This window comes from Amaranthus tricolor, chromosome 17 (genome assembly GCF_026212465.1).
Source record: "Amaranthus tricolor cultivar Red isolate AtriRed21 chromosome 17, ASM2621246v1, whole genome shotgun sequence".
Classification (NCBI taxonomy): domain Eukaryota; kingdom Viridiplantae; phylum Streptophyta; class Magnoliopsida; order Caryophyllales; family Amaranthaceae; genus Amaranthus; species Amaranthus tricolor.
Window position 1 is genome coordinate 17365767 of NC_080063.1, and position 10416 is coordinate 17376182.

Sequence of the window (10416 nt, forward strand, 5' to 3'; positions counted from 1 at the left end):
GACCTATGAAATGTAGACTTGGCAAACTTTAAATAATGTGTACCAATCTTAAACATAGACAGTATAGATTAATTTAGTATAGAGTGAAGAGTGTAGGTTAATAAAGCGTTACTAAAGAGTGGTGCACACAAAAATAATGACCATTTTCCTCTTGTGAAAATTTTTGGTATTCTTCGAATCGAGCTGTACAATTGGAGGTGCTTTTTTAAAAGATTGGAAAACGCTTATTTAGGGATCTTCTAATATACAACATGTCACAATTGTACAATCTCTCATATATAAATTGAAATACACCCAAACTATATACTATTTTAAATACAAGATCATAAAATAAGTCGTGAGTTTCATCAATTAAAAGTGCCTTTTATAGATCTTTATAAATCACTATTACACTTTAAAACTCGTTAGCTTTTGTGAATAAAATATTATTTTTGCCCCTTATAAAAAATAATATGTTTTCTATTTTCAGAATAGTGTGTGTTATAGATACTAATATGTTGTACATAAGTGATTTATTTGTTTAATTTTTTTGCATATGCAATCAAATTAATAAAATTGGAGTATATGTTTAATTTACTTGGTGGATGTGGAAAGTGTAAAGAGAGTGTCGTTCACAACTTTGCATGCGTCCACCTGCGGAAAAACATGGCATGCGTGATGCGTTAAGTGTTTCGTTGCTTTCATCCTTCAAAAACATATTTGGGTTGTTTCAAACAAGAGTGTTGCCGCAAGACATGCCAACTAATGGGTCCAGCCTCTTTCTCTAGGAAATTTGTCATGCCCAATTATTACCAATAATTAACATTTAAATAACCACCAAAAAACAAACATGAAATTTAGAGTTTTTTAATTGCAAAGAATAGAATTGTCTTGAATTGACGACTCCATAATGGCATTGCAATATCTAAAATAATGCAAGTTTAATTGCCAAATTTTTTATAACTTGACTTTTTTTTTTTTTTAATCAACTTTGATGACTAGTTTATATCATAGCCTATCTTATCCTCTTTTCCGTCACATCCTCCAAATATACATTTTATGTCAATAAGCTAGTTCTTAGTTTCACAACCTTTAAGTATAACTACCCTTGCTTTACTTATTAGTTGCTTATGATTCAGTTCATAACATATTATGTGCCTTTAAGTCTTCAACTATTAACTGATGGTTAATGCCTTAAAACATAAGTATAACTACTTTGAATATGTTATATTTGTTGTTTTGTTCGTCTCAGTGATTTATCTACGTTTTTTTATACATGGAACCATGTATCCTCTTCTATTCTTATCTCATCCACAGAGTCCACACATTTTGTCTTGTTCTCTCACTAACTCACTTCAACAATAATTTTTGTTAATTCAATACCATTAAGTGACTATCACAATACGTGAGAATTGTGATAACAAAGAATTTGTTTTCGATTTGAAAATCAAATTTTATTTCAATTGATGCAAATATTACTATTCAAAGCAAAGTCTTGATTTTAGTTATAACCTGAATTTTCCCCTTCAATAAAAAAAAAAAAGCCTTACCCTACTTTAAAAACTTACCATGTACTTAGCTTGGTCTGTCACCAACTTATCTTAATTGTAAAAGTGGCCCAAAATTAAGTATGCAAAAAATTATCGTAAAGGTTTTTTCAATATATATATTCTCAGTTCCTTTAAAATTGCTATAAATATTGATATATTATGAAGAGAAATATCACTATTAATATCAATAATAATCTCAAAAGGCACAGCTAATTATACCATTAAATTTGATTTAAAAAGTGTAGGTTTTTCAACTTGGAAGCAAGAACATTAATGTCCATTAGGCCGAAGGCCTTTGTTTGCTTATCAATCTAAATTTAACAGAAATAGTTTTTTAGTTTTGAATTTATAATACATTATACTTCTAGTAAATTGGTTATGGGTTGGTTTTTTGAATAGGGTCCAACCAAACTCAAACCTTACGCTTTTATTGTGTGTGAAGTGTGGACTCAAAATAGAACTCAAATTTATAGAACCAAAAAATTTTGAACGCTAATCTAGACCTTCTTGATTCGAAGAGTCTAGTATCAACATTAGCTCCATTTTAGTTTAATTTGAGAGAAGCTACAAATAAATAATCAAGTTAATTTTAGAGCACATTGATGACTCGTCGTGGGACTCTTTGACCGCATTCTCCTTTATAGGTATGAGTTGCCGTCTTTGTTGCCTCCCCAAACCCTAACCATAATTCCTATGAGCAGAATATACTGGGTATAATAATGATGATGATTGATGACTCTAATTAATGTCAAGCTCATTTATGAAGTCCAAAAGTTCCAAAAGAAAACCTCTAAGAATATGAAAATTTCAACTTCTCCATTTTTATAAATAACCTCCTGAGTCCTAACTCCAAACCCAATATAAAAGGAGTTATGAATTATGATTTCCATTATGAAATCTCAAAGGGCAAAATCTCAATTACAATCTCTGCAACTTGAGCCGATCAATTCTCCATTTCTTGCTACGCCTCATACCTCTCCTCTTGCCAGTAGGGGGTTATCCTTGCAACGAACTCTTCTTGCAAGTAAATCTAAAATGGAAGCTGTTTTGGTGAATCGATGATCGGCATAGTTAGCATACCAACATATCAGTAGTTGGCAAGATGTCTGAAAGTAAGCTACAAGGATAAGTTAGTTAATAAGCTCTAATATTACAAGGGTGTTAATAATATAAACAGTAAACTACAACTTCTCGGATGCTTGATAACTTTACTCATACATCACAACAGTCTGCAGCTCCACGAAGAAACCAATTTTGATAACTTTACACATAACATCATAACAGCCTGCTGCTCCATGAAGAAACCAATTTGTTTCTGAATTTCCGTACATTGCTAATTCAAAATAGAAAAAAAAAGAAAACAGCAGGCAATGAAACGCATTTGAAGTTTTATGGGAGCACAGTCAGTCTTACCTATTGTATACAATGGTAGGCGAAGCATGGCAACCTCGTTCACTGGGGAGGTCATCTTCCAATTCACTACCATGCCCATCTAATGCAGGATTATGGTTATTAACACTCCGCTCAGAACTGGCATTGCTGCTAGTAGCAAGAGGTGAATCTGAAACACTAGCTGTCCTGCTTCCCGCAGGCCCTGATCTTACACTGTACATAGATGATGCTGGAACTTTTGTCATCAATGGCCGTAAGTTTCCAGGGATACTTCGCCTTATATCCTACATGAGAGAATTAAAATATAAAGTATTGTACATAATATGGAATTCATTCAAAAGATGAACCAGGGTCAAGCCACTAGGGAGGCTCAAAAGTCAACTAAGCAAACATCGCTACGTATATTCCTCCGTTTCTTTTTACTCGCAACACTTTTCAAAACATGCATTTCAATACACATTTATCTCTAGATACGTGCAAGTAAAAACTCAAAAAAATAATGATTTTGAAAAAGACATTAGCGAATGAATGGAAGCTTTTGAAAGACTTATTAGTGATAAAATGACAAGATTGATGAACTCACCATGTGTCGTATAGCCATATCCAAGGACTTCTTAGAAAGTGTCCGTCCAAAGCCAGAGCTATCAGGTGATGAAGCCGACTTTCCAGATAGGCCAGGAGAATGTTTGTCATCCTGCCTTGGTGGTGCCAATTTCCTCATATTAATCACCCTCTCAACCATCTTTGTCCCGATAACCACAGGGCTCACATCATCATTCACTTTGGAGTGCCCTCGACTCACAGCAGGCACAGAACTTCCACTAGAATGAATTTTACCATTAGGGGTACGCCCTCTAGAAGGAGAACAAGATTGACGTCTCGGTCTTCCGTTACTGACAGGTTCCACAGAAGCAGAACGAGCAGAGGGGGCAGCGGGTCTACCCCGTGTAGCTGAAAGAGGTCTATCAGGAAGGGTGGTCCTTAAATTTTTTGGAGCATCTAAAGAGAATCCAGGCATCTCAGATGGATTCCATGGACGAGATCTAACAGTTGGGGAGGTACCACATGAAGGTGCAGCACTTCTAGATGGTGCTAAACCAACTGACTTGCTGCTAATTGAAGAAGACTTGTTCAGAGATGCAGTGATATTGGCAACACTTGATGGTGCTGATGGACGACGTGTTGGAGTTGATGTTCTAGATGTAGATCGGGATATAGGGGCTGAGGGAGCAGAGGGCCTGGCTGTTGAAGTTGAAGATCTTGCAGTTGACCTTGTTGGTGTTGCTGATCTGGCAGTAGACCTAGTAGGAGTGGAAGATCTCGACGGTCCAGCTGATGGAACTGAAGATCTGGTGGCTGTAGTGGATCTTGATGGCGTTGAGGACCTTGATGGACCTGCAGACCTTGTAGATGTCGCAGAAGCTGTTGACCGCATTGATGTCAACGGCTTGGGGGAAGAGGAGTGAAGCGAGGGCTTGGAAGAAGATAAAGTGCCCCGGGATGTTGGTGTAGAGGATCTTGAAGGTTTGGAAGACGTTGATGTAGGTCGACCCGTTGGTGTTGCAGGTCTAGATCCACCCCCAGGTGTCACTGGTCTGGAACCTGAACCACCAGACGAGGATGGCCTTGACCCCGGACCCCCAGACGAAGAAGGCCTTCGCATTCCTGAATTTGAAGAGGTCAGCCCAGTAGATGCAGTTGGTTGTCTTGGCATCAAGCTATTTCTCCCTGTGGTTTCTGTCTGAGAGTTTGCTAACTACATCAAAATAGAAAAAAAAATTATCTCTCAAGACAATACAGGTTACAAGGATAAGATTAATTCCACTTTCCCCCAACAGTCACTCTCCTCTAGGAACTTATTAGACAACACCCAAAATTAAGAAGTAACCTGAAAATCACCATTAAAATAATAAAAGCAAGCAGGTTGGCCACTATAAGTCTTTCTGAAATACTGGATTTGATCACGAACTAAGAGCAAAAAACTTGTACTCATTTTAGAAGCCTGAACACAAGGACAAGAGACTAAGACCACACATAAATTGCACAATTGGAAGAAGATGGCGACCAACAAATGCAGCCAATTAAGAGCTAATATTGTTTTTAGAAGCCTGCACTAGAATAGAGCACAAGCAGTCAAGTATCTTTATTGTCATGAATGTACTCTATTCCTTAAGCCAGTCAAGCAAACAATTTGCAACTGAAAGAGAACCAACACTTTCTTCTTAGATCAAGAACATAAACTAATTTCATAAATCATAACATAACATGTTAGAAACTCAGAAAAATTCATTTATAAAGGCAAAAAAAGTGATTAAAATGATGCCTCAACGATTGAAAGCAAACAACACTTTCTGAGCACCCTAAAGTTGACAACCAATAAGAGACTCCATTGTCCAATCAAGGTAACATGACGTAGTGGTAAGACATTCACCTTGTGATTGAGAGGTCAAAGATTAGAATCCTACCATTAGGGTCTTTGGAGTAGGAGTTTCTCTTATCCTCCAGTAATGGAATGGATTTGAGGCCATTTCAAGGTATGGGACTCTATCCCACATTGGTTGTATGGGCAACTAATGAGGAGTTTATAGAGTAAATGAGCTTTCTCACCTACTAGGCTAGTCTTTTGGCTGAGTTTTCTCATTTGTTCTATGACACCTCCCCTAGGCTTGGCTTGCAAAGTTAGATGGTTTTGACCAGTGCAAGATTTCATCCAATAGAATACTTCAATTTACCAGCCAAAAGAAGACTCCCGTGCCCAAAATAATTTGTCTTATTGTCCCAACTTCTCATAGGTAAAAATATGGTATAATTGATGATTCTACAACAGTTCCATTTTTAATCATTTCACTTAATTTGGAATTTTTTGGGGTTATAGTGGTTTTAGACCTAACTTAGAGTTCCACCTTGTATAGGCAATTATTCCTCAGAGCTGAAGTTAGAGTGTTTGATTATGCTTAGAGAGCTTGATATTGACTATTGAGAGAGAATTTGATTGCTTGTTTGGATTTTCAAGCCACAAAACCTGGATTGAGTGCATCTTCTAACCTAGACCAGAAGAAATCCGCCCCCCACTCCACACACGCGCGGGCGCACATACACACACACCCACACGCACACACACACACACCATGAATTAGGCCTGAAGGCCTTTCTTCGCTTTTGTTGCTTCAATATAACTCAAAAAGACTAAAACAAGTTTGTGCTACTTAGTATTTAAGGGCTTAAAATTTCCAGTTGAATATTGGTTTATAAGTGATATTTACGTCCAAAGAAACATCCAATTTAATTCATTCACCAAGCTACACCAGATTAAGGATTGAGTCCAGTCAATGTGGCAAAGAACCTTCCTAAAAAAGAAGAAAATGGATGGTCTCTATGGAGAATTTTTTTTTTCTACAGTTCCACTAGCTGGTCTTGATTTCAAACAGGGAACTCAGATGTCCATAAACAACCCTGTCCAACTAGAACATCATAAATAGCATGTGTTTCCTCTCCTAGATGCTAGTTGATTCGTAAAAAAAGAAAAATCATCAATTTGAGACGATGGCTCTTACTCTTGATCTCAGTACAGCAGGTTGAGATTTTGGAGCTTCCCTTTCATAAATGTAGCTTTTCCTTGATTCCATCTCCAGCGAGGGGAAGAGGGGGGTACCAGGAGGTGTTAGAAGCCTGAAACAGGAGATAGATTGCTAGTAAGCCTCGTCGTGGAAAAATAAGGAAGGGGTATACACATCAATTTTAAATTCCAAAAAAAGAATTGCAACTTCTGCCTTTACTGAACCCATGCTATATATTTCATACCAAAATTTGACTAATTTACTCTCAACTGTTCTACTTTACCAAAAGCAGCTAGCTACAATCAGAGTTCATTAGACATATATCCGACAATCCATTTTACTTACTAAGGAAATGGGTAAAAGCTACGAGAAGTTTCCACCATCTATACTACAAAGGAATTATTATTAAAGCTATGAGCATTACACACAAAAGCAAACCCATAAGTTAAAACAAAATATTTTTGGTTGTTAAATTCAGCAACACAATTCCTTTTCTTCTAAGCCATTCCTCCAATTACTCTCATTCCCAATACCTTACAAAGAAAACAGCAAAGACTATTCTAACAACATAGTCAGCAAGACGATTTAAAATAAGAAAATCTGTCATGACAGCAGCCAGAATCCCAGAAATTAAATGACATTAGATTTTTATTCATTAAAAACTATAGAGAACTAAAACAAGGTGCATGTGGCATTAGGAACCAATGTTAAGCGCATGAGACTCTTACCTTCATTGCACAACGTAACAATTTAATTCACTTGATTGGGTTAATGAATCACAAAATCAAACATTCATTACTTAAATAATTGTTCAGATTTTACTTCATCTTAACCTTTTCCACTCTCGATGGAGCCAAAGACTTATTGTTCTTTGGTTTCAAATTTAATGGACTATACTTGAATGGCTCGAATCATTATTTATGTGAAGATAAGGACAATGTTTGTTATCAAGAGTCAAAATGAAAATAATTCTCATTTTACTTCATATAAGCTTTATACATTCTTTAAGGAGCCAAAGATTTATCATTTTTTGGTTTCGAATCCAAATAGACAATAGTAAAATGGCTCGAATTATGTGCACTTCTTATTAATGTCAGGTTATGGATGATGTCGGCTTTCAAGGTCAAATTAAAAAAAATAATTTTTGTTTTTACAATAGTAAGGTTGTGACATCTCACACCTTCAAACCTTGCCAAGGTGAGAACCTAAATGAGAGTTACTTAATGACATCATATAATAGAGTTTTATTATTTTAATTTCATATAAGGCTATCCTCGACGTAGTTTTATCTGATCTCTAGGATATGGCAGATATAAAAGATACAGACAAGTGTATCAGGGAGTTAACTTAAAAGAAACATAATTCCTTTCAAATTTAACCTAAAAGGTAAACTACAATTGTTGTTGGGTTGTTGCTTCAAAGATAAGCAGCAACTTACTAAAGCAGTTGAACGCCAAATAGTCATCATTACTATACTAACACATCAACTAAGCATACCATCAAATTAAGCAAAATGCATTCAAAACTAACATATTTAAATCATTTACTCATAAATACACAATTATAATTAAACAATAACCTAAAAATCAAATCTTTCGGATAACTTAATCCCTATATTACCAGTCATAATCATTCTTTTCGCCATCTAAGTTTAGAAAATCTTCCAGACCCGTCTTCCTTGCAGGCGTGGTGGATGGAATATTAAAAAGCGGCGAACTTCCAGGTTGCGAAACTGAAAAATACATCAAGAATCATAGCAAAGAATCAGAAACAGCTGAAATGAGTAACACCGAAACAAAAAGCAACCAAGTGAAACAACCTAAAACCAGTCAATCATCTTCAACCAAAACATTCACTCAAGTCAACGAACACTATCAAACCTCAAATAAAAATCAAAAAACAAATTAATTAACAACAATAGTAAAGAGAATAGTACCTAAAGATTCATCTAATTCTTCAGAATCACGAAGAAGAAGAAGATCATTTTTCTCTTTCTCACGTTTTCGCATTTCAAGAAACAATGCAAGGTCATCTTCTTTCTCTCGCATCGCCGAAGCACGATGACTCTTCAACTGCGGAACCCTCGGTCTTATCGACGGCATTAACGTTTCTGGACCTCTAAAACTCCGATTCATTGCAAAATCACCTTCCAAAAACCCTAACACAATAAAAATCCTAAACTACCATAAACTAACCTCCCTCCCCTAAAAAACAACCCAAAACCTAATTTCTCATTCAAATCATACCTTAAATAGGCCAAAATACACGGTTTTAAACTCCAAAATTAGCAATTTAACTTTCAATCAAACCTATATTAACTACCAAAGATCTGCAACAAAGCTCAAATACTGAAAATGCCGCAATTCAATCAGCTCACATAAGATCAATTTACAAGCATAAATTGAATATTTTTAGCTTGATTAAACAAATGAGCTTGACAATTCAAAAATCGAGAAAGATAGTGAGTGATTCCGAATTTGAATGTTGAAGTTAAACACTAAGAATTCGAAGAAAGATAATTTTGAAGATGAGAGAGAGTGGCAAGGCTGTTAATAGAGATAAAAATGTTGGGTAAAATGGGAAAGAAAATCAAGTAAGGGATTGTTTAAGATTCAAACATTCAATTTAAGCAAAGAGAGAGATGGGAAGAAAAAAGGGGAAATACAAGGATCTTAATAAAAAGACGAATTTTGTGGTAAGATTAGAATATTATTATTATTATTATTATTATTATTATTATTATTATGATTTCTGATTTAGGATAAAACGACAGATAAACTAAACAATCTATACAAGTTATTTATGAATTAATAAATGATTATGGGGCCCAACTCCCAGGTTTCTTTTGGGGTCTATGAAAGGACTTGGTTTTTTTTGTTGGATTTCAATTTTAGATTTTGAGTACTTCTTATCTTATGTACCTTCTTAATGGTGAGGGTTGGTCCCACCTTTGCCAAAATTGTATACTTCTAAAATACTAAGCATAAGCAATAAAAAATACTCATGATGTAGTTGTCAGCGGTCTGATTGTTTTGTTAGTAGATTAATAGAAGTTATATAGGTAGTTGTGGATAGTAGTAATTGTCTAATTTGTTACCTAAATTAAACTAAGCGATAAATAATACTTAGACCGCTAACAGTTATATCGCATGTTGAATTTTTGTTATAAGATATTAAGATGTTTAGTGCAAATTTTCAGTGTGCACCACATAAATGTGTTATTGTACATTACGTAGGTTAATTAATGCTCGACTATTGAACTCTCATTTGTACGTGATGAATAATTGAATTTGAGTAAAGACAAATTTTATACAAGTTGTCTCTGTTGTTTGCGTGTAACAAGACTTTTGCAAAAGTTGTGTTATATTTTTTTAATTCATAAGTCACACTTTAGTGTAAGTGCGTGAAAATTCGTATTAGTTTGCTTCTAACTCACTAAATTAACACGAATTATACACATATGAAGATAAGTTTATATAAGTTGTCTCTTTTATATTTATAAACTATATATAAGATTAGTTTTCTATTATGCACAATTTATCTATATTATAGTAATGTTAACGTAAAATTAAAGTAATTTTATACTTCTTCCTTTCCAAAAACTTTTATCATTTTATTTTTCACATATTGATTCAAAACACTAAATTATAAGAATATTACATGATGGGCATATTATCCAAGTGACACCACTTGCTATATTTAGATACCTAATAAGCCAAATTCAATACTCCCTAAAAATAACACAAACTCAATTATTGGTTAATATGGTTATAGACCGGTGTTACATTTTGGCATTTTTATTAGATGAATTGATATGTTGATAACCTCTCTTGATTCCTAAAAGGACTACTCTCTCTTCCTATTATTTTTTCATTTTATGTTTTTTTTTTTATAATTTTGGGAGAAAGAAATATATTAAAATTTTAAAATATATATGG

General features: G+C 34.6%; 1 protein-coding gene across 2 annotated transcripts; it reads right to left on the reverse strand.

The window, feature by feature from the left end:
* Positions 1–1623: 1623 nt before the first annotated feature.
* LOC130804174 (uncharacterized) lies at positions 1624–9154 on the reverse strand. Of its 2 annotated transcripts, XM_057668525.1 has the most exons (7): positions 8725–9154; positions 8415–8624; positions 8099–8210; positions 6476–6590; positions 3505–4677; positions 2943–3205; positions 1625–2635 (listed from the first exon to the last, which is right to left on the reverse strand). In XM_057668525.1, the coding sequence occupies exons 2-7, from the start codon at positions 8611–8613 to the stop codon at positions 2617–2619; spliced, it is 1881 nt and encodes a 626-aa protein (XP_057524508.1). In that variant the 5' UTR covers positions 8614–8624; positions 8725–9154; the 3' UTR covers positions 1625–2616. The 2 variants fall into 2 exon arrangements, with proteins under 2 accessions (XP_057524509.1, XP_057524508.1); XM_057668526.1 differs by having other exon boundaries at positions 1624–2817; positions 8415–9154.
* Between the last annotated feature and the right edge of the window lie 1262 nt (positions 9155–10416).

Bases quoted from the DNA above. Each gene is read 5' to 3' on its own strand.
- LOC130804174 (XM_057668525.1), bottom strand. From the start codon at position 8,613: ATGAATCGGAGTTTTAGAGGTCCAGAAACGTTAATGCCGTCGATAAGA. The intron at 8,211-8,414 runs GTACTATTCTCT...TGTATTTTTCAG, and splicing joins AGAATTAGATGAATCTTTAG to TTTCGCAACCTGGAAGTTCG. The intron at 4,678-6,475 runs GTAAGAGCCATC...ATTTTGATGTAG, and splicing joins CTGCTGTACTGAGATCAAGA to TTAGCAAACTCTCAGACAGA.